At 39.9% G+C, this 20926-nt stretch overlaps 2 protein-coding genes, 1 long non-coding RNA gene and 1 other non-coding gene across 4 annotated transcripts; all 4 read left to right on the top strand.

Annotated features, from left to right (window-relative positions):
* Positions 1-2915: 2915 nt before the first annotated feature.
* On the top strand, positions 2916-4687 carry LOC114819951 (uncharacterized). Its single transcript, XR_011574208.1, has 2 exons — positions 2916-3171; positions 4277-4687. It is a non-coding gene; the product is annotated as an uncharacterized lncRNA (long non-coding RNA).
* Positions 4688-6631: 1944 nt separating this feature from the next.
* Positions 6632-8673, top strand: LOC139187445 (uncharacterized). Its single transcript, XM_070809706.1, has 3 exons — positions 6632-6815; positions 7882-8082; positions 8369-8673. Exons 1-3 carry the CDS (start codon positions 6705-6707, stop codon positions 8402-8404), a joined length of 348 nt encoding a protein of 115 aa, XP_070665807.1. The 5' UTR covers positions 6632-6704; the 3' UTR covers positions 8405-8673.
* Positions 8674-9292: 619 nt separating this feature from the next.
* LOC139190260 (5S ribosomal RNA) lies at positions 9293-9411 on the top strand. Its single transcript, XR_011574355.1, has one exon. It is a non-coding gene; the product is annotated as a 5S ribosomal RNA (ribosomal RNA).
* Positions 9412-17019: 7608 nt separating this feature from the next.
* On the top strand, positions 17020-20166 carry LOC103433706 (probably inactive leucine-rich repeat receptor-like protein kinase IMK2). Its single transcript, XM_008371975.4, has 2 exons — positions 17020-19199; positions 19318-20166. The coding sequence occupies exons 1-2, from the start codon at positions 17354-17356 to the stop codon at positions 19944-19946; spliced, it is 2475 nt and encodes an 824-aa protein (XP_008370197.4). The 5' UTR covers positions 17020-17353; the 3' UTR covers positions 19947-20166.
* Positions 20167-20926: the final 760 nt, after the last annotated feature.

The following is a 20926-nucleotide window of genomic DNA, read 5'->3' as shown; positions in this document are numbered from 1 at the left end:
AGCTTTAAAGGGAAATGTATGTTAAACTATTAAAAAGGGTAATGTTAAGGAAACTAAATTTATAAACTAAATTTTATAAATTAAACGACATGGAAGTTGATAATTGTATTATGACCTACGCGTTGATAAACGTGTTCATTCATATTACTGACACATCATTTTAGTTACAAATTTTATGTACAAATTTAATCTACCTAGCATTACCTTTTTTTTAATATTTTAATATACATTTCCCCTTCAAGCTCATTCCGACAACCTTAACACTAACTTGAATTTATGGAAGATGAATAACCTTGAAAAATGGATGATTAAAAGATTATTGCTATATTTAGCCTCTTGTCACACATGTGTGTGGTATTTTGATTTTTTTTTAATATTAAATTATGTTTTTTAGGAGATATTTTTGTTAAAAAAATGAAGCAACGCCATGACTGTAATATCCCACATCGTCCAGGAGAGTGGATTTTGTAAGCCTTATATGTATATTCTCATCTCTACCTAGCACAAGACCTTTTGGGAGCTTACTGGCTTCGGGTTCCATCAGAACTCTGAAGTTAAGCGAGTTCGCACTAGAGCAATCCCATGATGGGTGACCCACTTGGAAGTTCTTGTATGAGTTCCTAGAAACAAAATCGTGAGGGCGTGGTCGGAGCCTAAAGCGGACAATATCGTGTTACAGTGGAGTTGAGCTCGGGATGTGGTGGGGGTTCGGGCCGGGATGTGACAATGACACCACAAACGTGGTTTTTTTTTTAATTATTTATTTTGTTTAAGATTTTAATTTCATTCAAAATGTTCAAATTTACTATTTTGTCCCTCACAAATTAAATGGTAGTATTTTAAATCTCTAATTATTGGAGGGTATTTTATAGTATTTTGAAAACTTCACTTTCTCCTTCTCATTTTATACATAGAGATAATGATAATGCTAAGAGACGCAATTTTTATATTAAATTTACAAATCAAATGATGTGTCAGTAATAGGAATTAAGCATGTTAATTAACACTTAACTAATAATTTAATCATCAATCACTGCATCTTTTGATTTACAAATTTGATTTAAAAAAGGGGGGTGTATTCAATTGGGAATTTGAGATATTTCAATAGATTTATAAATCCATGAATTTTTAAGGGGTTTAATTGATTTGTAGAGATTCCATGTAAAATTTTGATTCAATTCTCTCAAAATCTCATGGTGAGAGGTGAGATTTGTGGATGCTAAAAATACACTACGAAATCTCTTCAATTCCCTCTAATTCCTTAACATTTTCAAATTCTTTAAAATTAAAGGGAGACTTTGGATGCGGTCCTTAGTTATAGATATTCTTCGATTGAAATCTTGTTGGTTTTTAATTTTTGATCGAGGTCCCTGAAATTAATGTGATAATTTATTTCTATGTACATTACTATATTTTTTTAATTAAAAATTAGAAATTTTAGTTGTTTATATAAATGAGATTTTAAATAAAAAAAACCATAATTTGTTGGATTAAAAATATTAAAATATAAATATACTATTGTGTGTGTGTGTGTGTGTAAACATGGGTACATTCATCAAAATTAACCAAAAAATTTATTGTATCAAAACATGGGTACATTCTTCAAAATCACAAAAAAAAAAAAGATATTAGGCTTAATAACATTAGTAAATTTCTTCGATTAAACTTGACATGGATACATTGTAAAATCAAAGAAAAAAGAATGTACCCATATAAGTTTAAAAATAGATTAGAAAAAACTTGAATACATTTTATGTAAAAAAAAGATACATTTTACATATAACAAATTGATATATTTAAGAATGAGTACATTTTAAGATTAAAAAGTTTTATATGAATGGGTACATTTAGCAAAATAAAAAGTACAAATAAAACAAATATATGGGTACAAATACAAATAAACTTTAAAAAATATGGGCACAAAAAGAAATTAATATATGGGTACAAATTAAAAATGAAAATAAAATTGGTACAAATTAAAAAAGAATTACAAATTAAAAATGGGTACAAACTAAAACTAAAAATATATGACAAAAAAATTAGTCATAAATATAAATATACTAATTGTAACATTTTAACATTAAATGAATATATTTAGAAATAAAAAAAGTATTTTATTAGTGAAATAATTAATGATGTTATATATTAATACCCAAGGACCTTGATCAAAAATTGAAAAGGAATAGGATTTTAATCAATGGAGTAGTAAAAGGAAGGATGAGAACCTAATTTCTCCAAAATTAAATTCAAATTGAATATACATGGAATGTTATAAACTTATTTAAAATCTTAATTGAATACACCCAGATTTGCAAGGATTTTAAGATAGTTTCTTAAAATCTTGATTGAATACACATTCAATTTTAAAGAATCACTTAAAATCCTGATTGAATACCCCTAGATTCATTAAAATAATTAAAATCCCTCAAAATCCCAATTGAATACACTCCCAATCTCTCCAGCATTATCGTATAGATAAAGAGTAAATTGTGGCTATGGTCTCTTAACTTTAACTCAATTGGAGCAATGGTCCCTCAACTAAAAATTCATTACCAATGATCCCTCAACTTTAATTCAACTAGAGAAATGGTCCCTTAACTTTAACCCAATTGTAGCAATGGTTCTTCCAACATAACTCGTTTTGACAACAAATTTAACGTAGTTGACAAAAAGGACCATAATTACATAATTTTATGAGTTAAGGGACCCTAATTGTATAAATGGTCATTCTAACATAACTTATTTTGACAAAATTTTGATGAAAATGATTATAGCTACACATTTTGATAAGTTGAGGGACCAATGGTAATAGATTTTTAGTTGAAGGACCATTGCTCCAATTTGATTAAAGTTGAGGGACCATTACTACAATTTACTCTATAGATAAATATCCAGACCAAGATTGAGGTGAGCTTGCTTTTTGAAAGAGCAGTGGTCTCGTTCTAATCCCACATCTCAAACTTCAGTCCATATTTACTTCCACCCACAAATTCACAAACAAGTTTTAGTTTTGGAGGTCAAAACTCAAAACTCCAAAAGAAGGAAGATCGGAAGATAAACATGCCTTGCCTTTACATCTCCACAAACGTCACCCTTGACGGAGTCGACACTGGTTCCATCTTTTCCGAAGCCACCAAAGCCATCTCTGACATTACCGGAAAGCCCGAAGACGTAAGCTCTCTCTCTCTCTCTCTCTCACACACACAAAAAAAAACACAACCGATGTTGGAGATGGGGCATCAACAGTTTGCACCATTTATTAGTTTAATCGCAGTTGCTATATCGTCATGTAGAGAACGATAGATTTGACTTTTGTTTGCAACGCAAAATAGGTAATCTTTGACTGGCCTAAGTGATTAATTATTTCTGGAGTCTAGAAATAAAGACCCACTAAACTAGCTTTTGGTCGATCAACAGTGGGATTTGATCTGGGTTGGGTATTTTTAATATATATTTATAATATTTTTTATTCATCAACTTCAAAATCTCATCTGTGTAAAATGGTAATTTCTGGGCTGTGTTCGTTCATCTGCCAAGTTGGAAAGTCAACTCAAGCAGATGGGGATGCCATGTCCAAATCTGAAGGAATAAGGGGAGTTTTGATGGTTCAGAAATGAGAAGCGACCTACACCTCAAAAGTCACCGTGTGAGTATCACAAGCCAATAATTTACTGTCACGCGTGTAACTTTGCTGATGATATGATGTATTACTTACTGATTGTGGATATCATCGTAATAACTTGCCCGAGTGTAAGTAAGTTCTTCTCCTGCCTTGGCCAAAGCCCTTCTGTTCAAGGGATGCTGAACTATATATGTTCACTCTGCTAGTGATTTTTTATTTTTCCTAGTTTATTTATTTATTTATTCAGGAAACTGTCTGTGGCAGTGATTGAAGGTCTCTAGCTTACATGGAGATTAGGGTTTAAAATTGTATAAGCCAGTTGCTGTCTGTTGACATAATATAAAGCACTGGAGTAGCTGTCCATTTGGTTGGAATCCCACTACCTTCTTTCCGGATCTTTAGGATTTTACTCACTTAATAATCGGTACTGCTTACACATATATGCCTAATTTGACTCGCACCCACTAATCTTAATTAGGGTTGTACTCGAGCCGTCCACCGTCCACGTGCGAGTGGTTCAGTCTCGGCCATGTGGGCTCTACATTGCATCAATAACGATTAGGAGTTATTCACTCGCACGTGGACGACTGTACTTAGCATTTTTCGAACCACCCTCTGTTTGTTTAACTGATGAACTTCTCTTTGCTTGCACAGTTTGTGATGGTCTTACTTAAGGGATCGGTGCCCATATCGTTTGGCAAGAGTACTACTATACCGGCGGCATATGGGGAGTTAGTAGCAATGGGCGGCATTACCACGGCAGTGAAGAGGCTGCTGATCGCCACTCTCGGCACGATTTTTGAGTCCAAGCTTTCGATCCCGAAAACTCGATTTTTCCTTAAAGTTGTTGATGTAAGCACTGCTACAGGATCTAAACTGTAAATGAAAATTTCTAATGTTGTTCTCCAACAAAATAAAGGAGAGGCTAATCTGATCGATCTGTTGTTTTTATGCACGGTGTGAACTTGTGGTGCATAAACTCGACAGATGAATCATGAATTTATGTACAATTCCAATTATTTTCTTGTGAAAGGAATAAAGGATAGTGAAGTTTGGACACAGAAAGGAGAGGCCATATCTCCATTTCTTTTTCCAGTCCTGTAAGAATTTGGATGAATTTGACCAAGTTAGAATGACGCTTAACCTACTTTTTTTCATGTCATGTACGCAATAGGCCAATTTCAATTTCTTTTCATAGGGGGACCATATAGATGAGGGTTCTCCAATAAATCATAGGCACAAAACTCAAATTTGGTTTTGATCTCAAATCCAATGGTTGTATAAGAGTTCGAGTTTGTTTAGGATTACTTTTAGAATGATTAGAAATGTTTTATGTTAATTAAAAATATTGATGCAATCTTGAATCAACGTAAATTCGACCGTAAATCACACACACAAGAACACAACGATATATCATGGTTTAACTTAAGTTGGGGTTACGTCCACATTGGTGTAAACCATGTTTTCACTATGTAAAATGAGGGTTACATTGTACATAGAGATTTGGTACTAGAGAGGCTACGGTTTGTCATCCTCCTACAGTGAGGGTGAAATATCCTTTTATAAAACAAGTTTTTTCTCCCCTTTTATATAAGTGAGACCCAATATATGGAACAATAAATAATATTCTAATTATGTTTGCAGAAAAACTTAAAATTAATTTTGCATCGTAGAAGCTCCTTCCGAAAAGCACATCTAGAATGTACTCCCCCAATTGCTTTTTTCAAAAAGCACTTGCTCTTGAATTTTAATAAAGTTTTGAATGAGTTTATAACAAAAGCATTTTGTTCCAAAATGCTTCAAAAAGAAGTAGTCCCATACGACATCCAAATGGTGGAACCATAGATGAAAGAGGGAAAGGGAATTTTGATTCCCACCCATATGCAGCTTTTAGGGAGTAGTAGTTTTCCATTCTATGGGGAGGGTTGTGCCCTATTACTATTCACATATCGCTCGTGACAAACTAACATGTCAAAAGATGGTATACAAATCACATGTGAATGAGATTAAATACAATATGCGACTGACATTTGGTTCGAAAAGTTGAAAAAACTTAAGCATGTTTGTTTTAGACTTCAGTTATCCATACTTCTGAAACTCAAAAACCTGCAAAACTTCGACACAAGTAAGTCGTTTATGTCTGCTATGAATCTGGAAAATTTTCACTTTCGTTGGACAAATGAGCTATGTTTAATGAATTTTAGGTACATGTCGTTTTCAGAGTTTTTATTACAACAAGAAGTCCTTTATTTGGAATCTTAAAGTTCCATTGGTAGTTTTTGGATATATGATTTAATGAGTTTAAATTTTCTTTTGTCTGACTTTTTTTGTTAATAATTTATTTACACTCTTAAACTATCACCTTCTACTTTTTGTTCCTCTTAATCTCACACCTCGAATTTTAGAATGATTTTGAAGTGTGACAATTTCAAACGCTAGAATTTCTCCATATATTCAATTTGACAGACACCATATTCGACAACAACGACAAAAAAAACGAATATCGAGCATAATTCTTTAAGGCATGTTTGGTATCCTTCTAGAATCTAAATTTGTATTTTAAAACTGAGTACCAATAATTCAGATACATTCATTGTTATTTTAACTAAAAATTGAATGTAACAGGGATACTAGATACCACTTAGTACTACAATCTAGCGGTATTCATCTTCATTTGTAAGTGAGAGGTCTTAGGTTCGATTCTCACCAAAAAATAATTTAAATTATATTATTACTAACTCATTGTAAGGCTAATTCCAACCCATTTTCTTAGTATAGAATATAGATTATATTGTTTGTTAAAAAAAAAAAAAAAAATGATGCCAGAGATGGCCTTAGATTTTGGAGCCATTAGACTCTCTCGTCGCGTTTCGGACCCGCTTCTCAGCCCAGAAATCCAAGTACTGGAATGGGCCCAGAGTGAAAACATTAGGCCAGGCCCATAAGGGGCATTTTGGGTAGTTGAAAAGTGTGTGATGTTTACACCGATATTTTTCTCACATATAAAGACAGAAGGGTTTACTTACCAACGCATTTCCAGAAAACAGCCAGAGAGTGCGAGTGACTCCGGGAAGACGAAACGATGCCGTGCCTGAACATTTCAGCTAACGTGAACCTGGACGGCGTTGACACCTCCGCCGTCCTCTCCGAAGCCACCTCCACCGTCGCCAAGATCATCGGCAAACCCGAGGCTGTACGACTTTCTCCCACTCTCTCTCGAGCACACACATTTACCAACATTTTACTGATACTTCAGAATATTTGTCCCAAATTGGAAATTTTATGCGTTGCTTTTTCAAATTTACGTTTATTTATTTCTGCTGAATTAACAGTAAATTTTCTAAAACAGAAATAGAATGAATGTTTTTGGTAATTTGCAAGATTTTGTTTAGAATTTTGGGGGATGACTGAGTAATTTCTCTACTTGTAGGATGTATAACTTGAACACTCGGAGAAATGGTAAATAATACTTAGTAAGTTGAACTTGTTCGAGATTGTGGATTTTTTTTTTTGGTTTTATTTTGTTTTGTTCTGTTTTGGAGATAATGTAGCTCTTAGGGTTTGTTTCACAAAATTGGAGAATCACCAAGGCCTTTTCAGCGATTCGACTAGACCCAATAAGCTAGACACTTCACCTACTCGACCACGGAGTGAATAGAACGAGTTGCTCGGATAAGGTTGCAACTCGAGATGGATGCAAGATCCTCTCTCCTGCCCCTCACTTAGAATAGAAAGAAAAGTTCATTTTTCATTTTGCGCTAACGTCGAATAATCTTGGGGTTTAGGCCTGCCTGTAATCACTTATCTAAAGAACTTTTAAATTTTGCTGAACACTCTAGAAGTTATTTTGGCCTGCCCGTAATCACTCCCAAACTGTTAGTCATGGACGAGGACAATTATAGAGTTAGGAGAATGATCTTCGGACACCAGTTTTCTCCTCTGCACAACCTGGTTATTTGTGTCCATTGAGTATCCTTTAATTTGTTCAATCGAAACACAGTAAATAAGCAGGGCGTGTAGGAGGAGTAAAAGGGTGTGCGGAAATGACTTCCCTTAACTTTTAGCCTCATAGGCATGCCTTATTGATGATAACTTCAATGTTGTTTTATTCCTAAATTAGATGATAAAAAAGGTAATGTTCTACTAATATTGGATGCGAGGTTCATAGTGACTTACTGGGGTTAAACTTTTTACTCTTTGGTTGATGGTGATCATGTCGAACACATATGTAAACTGTGTTCATGCGTGTTGATATGCAGTATGTGATGATTGTTCTGAAGGGATCAGTACCCATATCTTTTGGCGGGACTGAGGACCCAGCTGCTTATGGGGAGTTGGTCTCCATTGGCGGCCTTAATCCTGATGTGAACAAGAAGTTGAGTGCTGCAATTGCTGCAATTCTGGAGACAAAGTTGTCTGTGCCCAAGTCACGATTTTTTCTCAAGTTCTATGACACCAAGGCAAGCCACCATCTCGCTTTTTTAATTTTCCATAGAAAGGGGCATTGGCATCTGCATGCGCTTCTTCTCATTGCATTCTTCCTGCTTGTTTAGGCCCATCAGAGTCAAGAATATGCACAGTGTTTGCATGCTTTACACCAGAACTAGATCATGTAAATAAATCTCTACTGTTTAAAACCCTGAGCATTGCTCCTGTTGGCCTTTCTCAAGAATCAAACTCATGTTTAGTAGCCATTTATTCCACTTGTTGATACATTTAATGATTCCGATGTTTGCTATTCTGCAGGGTTCCAACTTTGGATGGAACGGGTCTACCTTTTAGAGTACGTGTTACCATTCAAACAATGTCTTAAATTCGCCATGAACTTTCAGACAGCTTTATATGTAAGTGGTGATTTCATGTTATCGCATTACTTTGAAATCATACACAAGTTTATTGTCATTTTCCGTATGTGTGCGTAAGTAGAACGTAATGGAACTTTCGAAGGCTTGTTGTACTCTTCGATCGAGTTTGGCGTAAGTTGTTTTCAGCTGCGATTGATCAATGATGTTACGGAACCCGTAGTTGGCAATCATAGTGTTATGTTCATCCGTTTGGTGTTTGCATCTGCATAACTGCGTTTATACTTTCTGAATATCTCACCGTAGTTAAATTGCGGAATTGTTAAATGTCGTGTTTGGAGCCTTGAGTTGAAAATCTGTCTAGCTAAATTGCTTTGGTTGGTATTAGTTAGGATTGTTCTTTCGTTTGTTTTACACAAACGCATGTGCGTTTATCATGCGAGTTGTGAGAGAAAGTGGCACCACAACCTCCTCCCTCCCCTTGGTGGTCAACATGGCCTAACAAATTAACAATTACTTGCATTGCACCATGTCAAATGCTTTTGAAAATATTGTCTTACAAAATTAATGTGACAACTCTTTTATATGATGCACTTAATGTGGTTTAATAAAATTCATTAATATGGCAACGTGTATATAATTATTTTTCTTATACAAGCGATAGTGGGAGAGATGGAACCGAATGGATCTCGGTGGTTTTACGGAGAAAAACATCCTATAACTAGCGTAGCTCTAGTCCACCCTAGACCGATCCCCCTCTCACCTAGATCGCTTAACACACCCATACTTGGCATCTGCTTAAATTCAAGGTGGATGTTTTTAACCAATTGAGCTACGAAATTTTATTCGATATGTATATCAACATTTCGGATGCGATCATACCAACTCACATGCACCGGATCCCATCAGAACTCCGAAGTTAAGCGAGTTTGGGCGAGAGTAGTACTAGGATGGGTGACCTCCTGGGAAATCCTCGTGTTGCATCCTCCCCACCTCCCACTCAGTGACTTGGATTTTCCAAGTCTCCAACCGAGAAGTTTTCCTCACTCGGGAAATTAAGGGAACACTATCTCAACCTACATGCTCCACTCACAAAGCTTCAACATACAAGCTTCAACAAAAGAAAATTCAAAGAACTTAGCAAAGAAGGCTTTGGTATATTTAACACAATACGTTGAAATGAAGGAAAACTTATTTATTGATATTCCCGATAAGTTACAGATATGTACATATACTTGAGTCAAAATAAACAAACAAGAGGGAGCCTTCACAAAGGTTGCTTAGGAGAAGTCTCAGCAGTCGGTAGAGCCCCAGAAAGAGAAGGCACCGGAGGGGGATCATTCGGAGCCTCAGTACTGGACAAAACCCTAGAAGGAGGAGACATCAGAGGTTGATCATTTGGAGCTTCATTACGCGGTACAGCCCCAGAAGACGAAGGCAATAAATGCCTTTGGAACAAACCCACAAATCTCTGATGATCAAGTAAAACCTGACCATCAGATTCCTTCATCTGGTCAAGCTTCCTCTTCATGTTTGTAGCATAGTCATGTGCGAGCCGGTGTAACTGTTTATTCTCATGCTTGAGCCCTCTAATCTCCTGTTTGAGACTCATCACTTCAGCCGTCAATGATTCAACTTGGCAGGTTCGAGCAAATAGGCGTTGGGCCATATTAGACACAGAACCTGCACACTGAACACTGAGAGCCAGAGAATCCTTAACAGCCAACTCATCAGACCGTTTGGAAAGTAGTCTGTTATCTTTGGGAGTGAGAAGGTTCCTGGCCACTACCGCAGCGGTCATATCATTCTTCATCACGGAATCCCCAACGATAAGAGGACCAGTAGGGGAGACGAAGGATGAGCGCCATATGTTGTCTGGAGAAGGCGGGGCTGCCTCTTCAACAAGGTTCAAGTCAAAACGACGGTCGGAGGGGCCAGACATTTTCAAAGGTGTTGAAGAGAGAAGAGGTCGGACAAATCAAGATCTTAGAAGTGCAAGAATGGAGCTTCTACTGGTGGATATTCAAGTGTGCTTTGGAACTTAATGTTAGCCCTTATAAAAATCTGCACTCAACGAAGCTTTAGAAATCGAAGAGGCGCCTGCTCAGAAATCGAAGAGGCGTTTGCTTTCTCAAAAGCTGGGCTGCTCAGAGACCACGAGGGTCGATCTCAGAAATCGAAGAGGCGTTTGCTTTCTCAAAAGCTGGGCTGCTCAAAGACCACGAAGGCCGATATCAGAAATCAAAGAGGCTTGCTTTCTCAAAAGCTGGGCTGCTAAGAGACCACGAAGGCCGATCTCAGAAATCGAAGAGGCACCTACTTTTCCAGCCTTGTCAGCACCTGTCACACGCACACTCAGCTTTGCAGAAATTATGGGCATTCTGTCGAAGATTTCTGGCGAAGTAGAAAGCACATGAATCGTACTGTTCAATCACCCATTTCCCATACGCAACAGTAACTCATGGGTACCACAGATAACTTTGTCAAAGTTCTCTGACAAAGTTGAGACACGTGAAGCTTGCAGCTCCCGCTACATCGCTCTGACCAAGAAGGGTAAAAGAATTGCAAAGAAACAACACTAACAAAGTTTAGACACATAAATTTTGAAGGTCTAGCTACCATATTATTAACCACAAGGGTAAAGGAACAGTACCACTGCTGGATAATTGGAAAGTCCCGGTGTGTCAACCTCTGTGCTTCGTGGCAAGGTAGACTAGCAAACATGCTAACCTTTACTCACATTCAAGAAAACACTCCCAACAGGATTGCTTGCTCCAAAATCGAAGAGGCACCGCCCTCCGAATCTCGAGAGCCAGACTCCCAACATGATTACTTTCTCAAAAATCGAAGAGAGGGTAAAGGAACAGTACCACTGCTGGATAATTGGAAAGTCCCTGTGTGTCAACCTTTGTGCTTCGTGGCAAGGTAGACTAGCAAACATGCCCAACCTTTACTCACATTCGAGAAAACACTCCCAACAAGATTGATTGCTCCAAAATCGAAGAGGCACCGCCCTCCGAATCTCGAGAGCCAGACTCCCAACATGATTACTTTCTCAAAAATCGAAGAGAGGGTAAAGGAACAGTACCACTGCTGGATAATTGGAAAGTCCCTGTGTGTCAACCTCTGTGCTTCGTGGCAAGGTAGACTAGCAAACATGCCCAACCTTTACTCACATTCGAGAAAACACTCCCAACAAGATTGCTTACTCCAAAATCGAAGAGGCACCGCCCTCCGAATCTCGAGAGCCAGACTCCCAACATGATTACTTTCTCAAAAATCGAAGAGACACCGCTCTCCGAATCTCGAGAGCCAGACCCCCAGCAGGATTGCTTTCTCAAAAATTGAAGAGGTATCGTTCTCCAAATCTCGAGAGCCAGATCCCCGACAGGATTGCTTGTTCGAAAACCGAAGAGACACCACTTTCCCAACTTCAAGAGCTGGATCTCCTTGGATAAAGCTTGTCTGTAATCTTCACACGCAACATCAGCTTTCCAGATACCACAGACCATTTTTTCAAAGTGCTCTGACAGAGTTAAAACATGTGAAGCTGGCAGCTCCCACTACCGTGTTATGACCAAGCAGGGTAAAGGAATAGCATTATTACTTGATGTTAGGGAGACTCTTATATATGTTGACCTCCATCCCTAACGGACAGGCAGACCTGCAAAAATGCTCAACCCTTTCTCTTATCTGAGAGGGCACTCCCAACGAAGCCTTTCGAAATATTCAGCTTTCTTTCCCCCCGATAATACCTCTGTAAACAAGCTATACTAGAGCAAGAATATCTCATATCATCAGGGTTAAAAGCAAGAGTATCCCATATCATGCTTTTTCCCTGTCTTTTCCTTTGGCCTTGTTCTTACCTGCAAGACAAGGAGAACGAGAGCAATCAGTCAGCACTTGGAATCAAGCTTCCAGCCAGGAACTGACTGCCTGGAACCCCTTACCTGATTACTTACCTGGCATTGCTCTCGAGTACTCATCTTCAACATCTTATGCTTCCAGGGAAGATACCGCATCTGCCTGAGGAACAGATAGGGCAAGTGAGAAGGATACAAGGAAGCATGTGGAGACAAGCGTAACAGCACACGTGCCGATACATCCACTACTCTGTCAAAAGCAAAAGTATCACATATCAGCAGGGTCGAACGTACTCTAGATTTGATGGACTTGTTTTGACCCTCAAATTCTTCAGTCGGCCTTATACTCTGGAGGAAACCAGAAAACCCTGCAGCCCGGTTCAAGAATAAGCCTGTGGAAAGTTACTTCTTCAAAAGCAAAAGTATCCCATATCATCTCTTCTCATTTTTCTTCTCTTTATCCTTCATGCTGCCTGCAAGATAGGGAGAATGTGAACAATCAGCTGGAGCTCTGATTGCTTACCTTGTCTATCACCTCTTTCAGCAGATCCCCTAGTCCGGCGACTTGGGGGACTCCTACTACATGATTTGTATCGCGCTTGACCAAGCCTGAAACTACAAGTAAGCTTCAAGTGAAATTGATACATTACCTTGTGCATCTCCACCAGTTACATATACCACCCCTGGATGGAGGAAGAGTACTTCCAGAGAAGATGCCACATCTACCTATGAGACAGATAAGGCAAGTCAAGACGATACCACACTCTGGTACTTAGAAGTTTCGTGGTTACGAGATCATTCTCCCACAATATTTCCTAATGTCATTTGTACTAAATCATTCACTTGTACTCACTAAAGGAGAGCTTGAACCTATGTACTTGTGTAAACCCTTCACAATTAATGAGAACTCCTCTATTCCGTGGACGTAGCCAATTTGGGTGAACCACGTACATCTTGTGTTTGCTTTCCTAATTCCATCCATTTATATACTTATCCACACTCATGACCGGAGCAATCTAGCGAAGATCACAAAAAGTGACCGTTTTCGCTACCTAGGATCTATCTTGCAAGAGAACGGAGAATTAGATGGAGATCTCAATCATAGAATACAAGCTGGATGGATGAAATGTAAGAGTGCATCCGGCGTGTTGTGTGACCGTCGTAAGCCACTGAAGCTCAAGGGAAAATTTTATAGGACGGCAATGAGGCCAGCGATGTTGTATGGCACATAATGTTGGGCGGTGAAGTATCAACACGTACACAAAATGGGTGTAGCGGAGATGAGGATGCTTCATGGGATGTATGGGCACACGATAAAGGATAAGATTGGGAATGAGGATATCCGAGGTAAAGTAGGAGTAGTCAAAATTGAAGGAAATATGAGAGAAAATCGGTTCCGGTGGTTTGGACATGTGCAAAGAAGGCCTACTGACGCTCCGGTTCGAAAATGTGACTACGGGACAGAGGTTCAGGGCCGAAGGGGTAGAGGAAGACCTAGGAAAACTTTGGAAAAGACCCTAAGAAAAGACTTGAGTACTTGGATCTAACGAAGGACATGACACAAAACCGAGCGCAATGACATTCTAGGATTCATATAGCCGACCTCACTTAGTGGGAAAAGGCTTTGTTGTTGTTGTTGTTGTTGTTGTTGATGTATATCAACATTTCGGTTGAAATCGAATATATATCTTACCGTTATTAAATGATGTTCTATTGCAATGGTTAAAAGTAAATTTTTTTTTCCTCCTAACAATTAACTATCGACTCGATTAAAATAATAATAATGGTAAATAAGTAAATAAAAACCACAAAATAGAGTGACGATTGGGACGATTTACGCGGTTTTTTTTGGGTCAAGTACAGCCCTCCACCCAGCAAACAGTAAGAAGAAGAAAAACCACCTTTCACCAATCGGATAGTCAAAATATTTTTCACCTGGTTTCCGTCGGCGACACGTAACGACGAAGGAAGTTGAACCGTATAAATTCCTTTTTCCATCCACTTCTCTTCAAACTTCAACCTTCCACCTCACAAGTCCCCCCTTATTTAACCAAAACCCCCTAAATATTTTCCACAAATCCCTCCAAAAAGTTATCAGAGAGATCCGAGGCAGAAAACCAGATCCACCGACACCACAACGTAAAATGTCGACTCCGACAGCCCCGCCGATCCTCCCGGTCTCCACAACCGCAACAGCCACTGCCGCCGGCGGAGGGACGGCTCAGTCCCAGGCCCCGATCGCTACCCCGGCCTTCCGCGCCTTCATCAACAACATCTCCGACACCTGCCGCAACGGCCTCGCCCAGCGCCGCCCCTGGTCCGAGCTCCTCGACCGATCCGCCTTCTCCAAGCCGGAATCGTTCTCCGACGCCACCGTCCGCGTCCGTAAGAACTACTCCTACTTCCGCGTCAACTACCTCGCAGTCCTGGCCCTCACTGTCGCCGTCTCCCTCGTCACCCACCCGTTCTCCCTCTTCGTCCTCCTCGGCCTCCTCGCCGCCTGGCTCTTCCTCTACCTCTTCCGCCCCTCCGATCAGCCTCTCGTCATCTTCGGTCGCACATACTCCGACACCCAGACCCTCTGGGGCCTCATCGCCCTCTCCGTCTTCGTCGTCTTCCTCACATCCGTCGGATCCGTTCTCATCTCCGCTCTCGCCATCGGTGCCGCAGTTGTCTTCGCTCACGGCGCCTTCAGAGTTCCCGAGGACCTCTTCCTCGACGAGCAAGAGCCTTCCGCCTCCACTGGCTTCCTCTCCTTCCTGAACAACGCCGCATCCAATGTCGCTGTCGCCACATCCCCAGCCATCGTCGCCGCCGCTCGCGGTTGATCTGATCTACCTCCCCACATTGTGGTTGGATAGCGCACACAAGACGATGATGGTACAATAAATTTGAAGCATTTGTTCTATAAATATATATGTAGGGTGGATTTTCTTGGCGAATTTGTATGGATCTGTGTATCTTCTTCGTTCCGATTTAGATAGAAAATTCATGGTTTTTCATGGTTCTTGGTAGATCTATCAATCAAACTTCTGTCCCTTGGTGTCGTCATTTGGTTTTGTCAAATACAATTTGTAATTGCTACAGATCTATGGTATAGTTCATTCTTTTTGGCAGTGTGCATCTTTTACTATACAGTTTGTTTGTAAAAATCTCGTGGCATTGGATCTTTTGTGATTATCTCTAACACGAGTTTCGGATCTGTATGCTTCTCGGTTCATTGGTTAGAACTCGTGAAAATTTAGTTCAAATCAAACGATCCTGAATCGGTAGTGATCTCTATGTTTCTTGTTGTTTAGGCAATTCAGTTGTGCTTTGGTTAGGACTTAGGAGATTGCCCGTAAATCTAATCTATGTAATGTCATTGACTCATTTGAAACCGATCACAGGATTGTGTAATCGTCTATGTGATCGATAGCTAAGTTGCCCGAATCAGGTTTAGTTTAGTTTTGCAAGCATTTGAGATGCCATTGCTGATACCTGGTCGTTTCCTTGGTTGCTAACTGTTCATGGAGTGGACTAGCAAGCACCAGTTTCTTAGATAATCTCCATGACATCTGTAAATCTTAGATAAGAACATTTTCACGAAACCAACTAGGTATTAGGCTCTTCTCATTGTTGGTGAATGTGGGTAGAAATGATTCAGAGGTTTCGGGATAGAATCTATAGCGTGACGTTGTTCAAGTTAACCATATAGTGAATGTTGAATCGGGCATGGGCTTATGAGAACCCGTGAGCGTTTCTAACTGTTGCACTTGAAGCTAGTTCTGCCTCTATGAGTACAATGGATGGATTGCATCAGGTTTTGACCTGAGAGAACTATTTTGTGTTGTTTATGTTATTTCCTATCCCCTTGGAAGGATTTAAGTTCTGTCCAGTTTTCTTTGGTTCTCTGTCGGATTGCAATTGAATTTACTGAGCTACTTTCATTAGCAAATATGTGTTGCTCGAGTCTTCAACTGTCCTCGTGCTAGCGGATTCATGAATGATTTTCTGCTGCAAAGAGAAACAAAAAGGGTTGATCTGATCCTTGTCCTACTATTCTTCATACAAACTGATGGTATTGTGATTAGTCCGGGGATAGTCGTCGGATTAATTGCGTTGCTCCCTCCATCAAATTTGTTTTGTTTCGGTTTGCAGAGTTCAAGGAATTGTACACCAGAAAACGGTACACCAGATTTTCTTCTGGGTAAATAATCAGACACCAAAAAAATCCACAAATAAGACCGCTTACGAACAACAACAGTCAAGTCCTATCTCACTAAATAGAGTCAGTTGTTTGAATTCTAGAACGTCATTGTGCTTGGTTTTGCGTCAAGACCGCTTACGAACATTTAATAGAAAACATAAATAATGAACTTGAGAATAACCTGACATTAAGTCGTATATAAACCAAAGGTTTTTCGTGGTCTTTTATAAATTATAATCATTATGACCATGATTACAAGAAACACCAGATTGTTTCTTAAAGTTTCCCAGGAATAATTGGTCCGGAATCAATCTAGGACGTCTCGAACAAGGGCTTTCAACTTTTTCCAGATTCACTTTTCAGACAGAGACACTAGAGGTTATTATGGTCATTTCGGCTTGCAGCAAGCCATAACTCATTGCCCTTGGATGCCAAGTGTGCCCTACGAAATATAGCCGTTGGAGAATCTTATAACTCTTTACCTAAGTGAAGACCAAATTCCAGGTTTTTCAACCCTAACCGTTGTATGGTGGAATTCCACCACAGAAATAAAAAATAAAAATAAATAAATAGCCGTTATCTGATAAACAAAAGATGATGAAGAACTAGTCTTTCGACCCCATCCAATCTCTCCTGCCTGACCTCTTGACATTATTTTTCTTCCTTGCTCGCTCAGATCTTCACATGCTCCAACTGCCTCAATTATTTCTGCCTCCTTATTTATCTTCCATTTCGTTTCTTCCTCACACACAATAATATAGTTCACACCTTGAGCTCAACCCGAAAACGATACCTTCGCTTCTCCCATCGTTTTCGGGTTTTCTAGAGCTTGTTTCCTCTAACTTCTTCGATTCTTTGTAGACATTGCAGTCCTTCGATGTTTATGGAATATAAGTCCTTCTTCATCCATGCCTTACTATTTGTTCATCTTTTGGTTGTCACTTACCGGCCTGTTTCGGGCCAGCGAGGGAATGATGGAATGATTGTGATTCGGTCCGATTACCAAGCGCTTCGAGCTTTCAAGCGTGAGCTCATTGATTTCACCGGCGTTCTGCGCAGCTGGAACGATAGCGGACGTGGAACCTGCTCAGGCGGGTGGGCAGGGATCAAGTGTGTGAACGGACAGGTCATTGCAATCCAGCTTCCGTGGAGGAGACTCGGGGGCCGAATATCTGAAAAGATTGGGCAGCTGCAAGCGCTTCGGAAGCTCAGCCTGCACGACAATGTCTTGGCTGGCCCTGTCCCTGTCTCTCTCGGCTTCCTTCCCAGTCTCAGAGGGGTTTACCTCTTCAACAACCGGCTTTCGGGATCTGTCCCGCCTTCGATTGGTAACTGCCCTCTTCTCCAAACTCTTGATTTAAGCAACAATTCGCTTACTGGCACGATTCCTTCTAGTCTTGCAAATCCTAAGAAGTTGTATAGACTTAATCTGAGCTTCAACTCGCTTTCGGGTTCCATCCCAACAAGTCTCACCAAATCCCGTTCTCTCACCATCCTTGCACTCCAACACAACAATCTATCTGGTTCCATACCAAGCACTTGGGGTGCTGGAAATCGGAATCTAAGTAACCAACTTATGAACCTGACCCTTGATCATAATCTGATTTCCGGAACTATTCCAAGTTCTCTGAGCAAATTGGGTTTTCTTCAAGAGATTTATCTGGACAACAACCAGATTTCCGGGACCATTCCCGACGAAATAGGGAAGCTCACAAGGCTCCAGAAGCTAGACTTATCCAACAATGTCATCAATGGAAGCTTTCCTTCTAGCTTTTCCAACCTCTCCTCCCTTGTTTCGTTGAACCTTGAGGGCAACCGCCTCGATAACCAAATCCCGCAAGGCCTGGAAAGGTTGCAGAACCTCTCACTGCTCAACCTGAGGAAGAACAATTTCAGTGGCCACATTCCAGCATCTGTTGGGAATATCTCTGGAATCTACCAACTGGATTTATCCGAAAACAAATTCAGTGGTGAAATTCCTGCTTCACTTTCCAGCCTTGCCAATCTCACTTCCTTCAATGTCTCTCACAACAATCTCTCTGGCGCCGTCCCTTCTCTGCTCTCGAAAAAGTTCAATGCCAGCTCTTTCGCGGGGAATCTTCAGCTGTGCGGGTACAGTGCTTCAACTCCGTGCTCTTCTCCCCCGCCTCAGATTCTTCCATCTTCTACGCCAACGGAGCAGCCTTTGAAGAAAAAGCATCACCATAAATTTAGTACAAAGGACAAAATTCTCATAGCTGCGGGTGCCCTCCTGGCGGTTCTGCTTTTACTCTGCTGCATTTTGCTTGTTTGTTTGGTCAGGAAAAGGTCTGCTTCAAAAGGAAAGAATGGTAAAACCACCATGCAGGCCCCTGCTAAGGCAGTCCCTGGCGGAGCTGGAGTTGAATATGGTGGCGAGGCTGGTGGGAAGCTTGTTCACTTTGATGGGCCATTTGTTTTTACAGCTGATGATCTGTTGTGTGCCACGGCTGAGATAATCGGGAAGAGCACATATGGTACTGCATACAAGGCGACATTAGAGGAAGTGAACCAAGTTGCAGTGAAGAGATTGAGGGAAAAGACGGCGAAAGGTCAGAAGGAATTTGAAATGGAGGCTGCAGCAATTGGGAAGATTCGCCACCCGAATCTCTTGGCTATGAGGGCTTATTACTTGGGACCCAAGGGAGAGAAGCTTCTCGTCTTCGATTACATGCCTAAGGGTAGCCTTGCATCCTTCCTTCATGGTAAGTTTATTCATCTATGCTCATCAACTTTTCTAATTCACATTATTCATATATCAGAAGCGCTATTGGTTTTAACCCCTTAACCATCTTGTTTTTGTGATGTATATTCCTTGTGCAGCTCGAGGGCCGGAAACCATCATTGATTGGCCAACAAGGATGAACATAATGATTGGCATCACGCGTGGACTATGCCACCTCCACAACGAGGAGAACATTGTACATGGAAATCTCACATCCAGCAACATTCTGCTTGATGAGCAGACAAATGCTCACATTGCAGACTTTGGCCTTTCGCGCCTCATGACTGCGGCCGCCAACACCAATGTGATTGCCACTGCAGGAACCCTCGGTTACAACGCACCTGAGCTCTCAAAGGCCAAGAAGGCCACAACAAAGACTGATGTGTACAGCCTTGGGGTGATCATTCTGGAGCTCCTGACAGGAAAATCCCCCGGGGAGCCGATGAACGGCATGGATTTGCCACAGTGGGTGGCTTCAATAGTGAAAGAGGAGTGGACAAATGAAGTTTTTGATTTGGAGATCATGAGGGATGTGCCAACCATTGGTGACATGCTGCTTAACACATTGAAGTTGGCTCTGCATTGTGTGGATCCATCGCCGGCTTTGCGGCCGGAAGCTCAGCAAGTTCTGGAGCAGCTGGAGGAGATTAAGCCTGATCAGGCAACTGGTGGTTCTGCAGAAGAAGAAGGAGCAGAAGTACCACCACCAGCAGGCAGCAGCAACTGAGTGAAAAATGGGTTAATTACTTTTACCTGGGATAAATGTGGGTTAATTTGTTGATAGGATAAGGAGGAGATATAGGTATATTCTTTGGTATATGTAAATATAGGTTTTGATTTATATTGTTCGATTCTTTTTGTTTCAAGTTGTGTTTCTGTTAACAAAGCAGAAGAATGAATCATCAGTAAATTAATGTTATATTATGAGATTGCTTAACTTTGATAAATACATGGTTATGTGTTTAATTGTTGCCAAAAGAAACTTGGAAATGGGAATTAGCTTCACTTATTGACCCATCTGTCTCTCTTGCAATCACACTTAATTTCTTGTGAATCTAAAAACTTATAAAAGAATTTGCACAAACAATTTTTGGAGTCGTTGTAACTTATTACTTAACAAGCACCCATTGATATCACTCAGTTGTCTCCGTTGAAGCAAACGAAACATTGCATCATTTATATCAAATTCTAACTTCCCATCAATCGAACCAAGTGAAGAGTTCGATTAAGTAACTATGTCAAGCAAATGAGGGAGAAGAGAATTGTAACAACGTAAACTACACAAAATATCTCATGAAATGGAATAAACACTTCACATTTCAAAATATACTTTTGTATACTTACATATATTTAAAGACAAATTTGTGGCATTATCTTTTTACATAAATTTTATGAGACTCGTTTCGTAATGTATTTCAACTATCAAATCGTCTAATATTTTAGAAACGTGTAAGTATTCAAGAGTAAAACCATGTAAAGGTAAAAAAAACCTTTGTACTTTTTTTGTAGAATAAATAATAAATAATAAAATATTATTCAGTACTACGGTCTGGTAATATTCCTCTGTACTTGGAACTGAAAGGTTTTAGATTCGAATCTTATAGATAACGAATTCAATGCCAAATTAAGCTGCTTATTGTGTGGCTTAGCCGAACTATCCTCCTAATATTGATGGGATACCATTTCTGTTTCACGCACTCTCAATAA

This window comes from Malus domestica, chromosome 12, assembly GCF_042453785.1.
Source record: "Malus domestica chromosome 12, GDT2T_hap1".
NCBI classification, from domain to species: Eukaryota; Viridiplantae; Streptophyta; class Magnoliopsida; order Rosales; family Rosaceae; genus Malus; species Malus domestica.
The sequence above is the reverse complement of the archived record's forward strand: the minus strand, read 5'-3'. Positions and strand labels throughout refer to the sequence as shown.

Bases quoted from the DNA above. Each gene is read 5' to 3' on its own strand.
- LOC139187445 (XM_070809706.1), top strand. From the start codon at position 6,705: ATGCCGTGCCTGAACATTTCAGCTAACGTGAACCTGGACGGCGTTGAC. The intron at 6,816-7,881 runs GTACGACTTTCT...GTTGATATGCAG, and splicing joins TCATCGGCAAACCCGAGGCT to TATGTGATGATTGTTCTGAA. The intron at 8,083-8,368 runs GCAAGCCACCAT...GCTATTCTGCAG, and splicing joins TCAAGTTCTATGACACCAAG to GGTTCCAACTTTGGATGGAA.
- LOC103433706 (XM_008371975.4), top strand. From the start codon at position 17,354: ATGTTTATGGAATATAAGTCCTTCTTCATCCATGCCTTACTATTTGTT. The intron at 19,200-19,317 runs GTAAGTTTATTC...TTCCTTGTGCAG, and splicing joins CCTTGCATCCTTCCTTCATG to CTCGAGGGCCGGAAACCATC.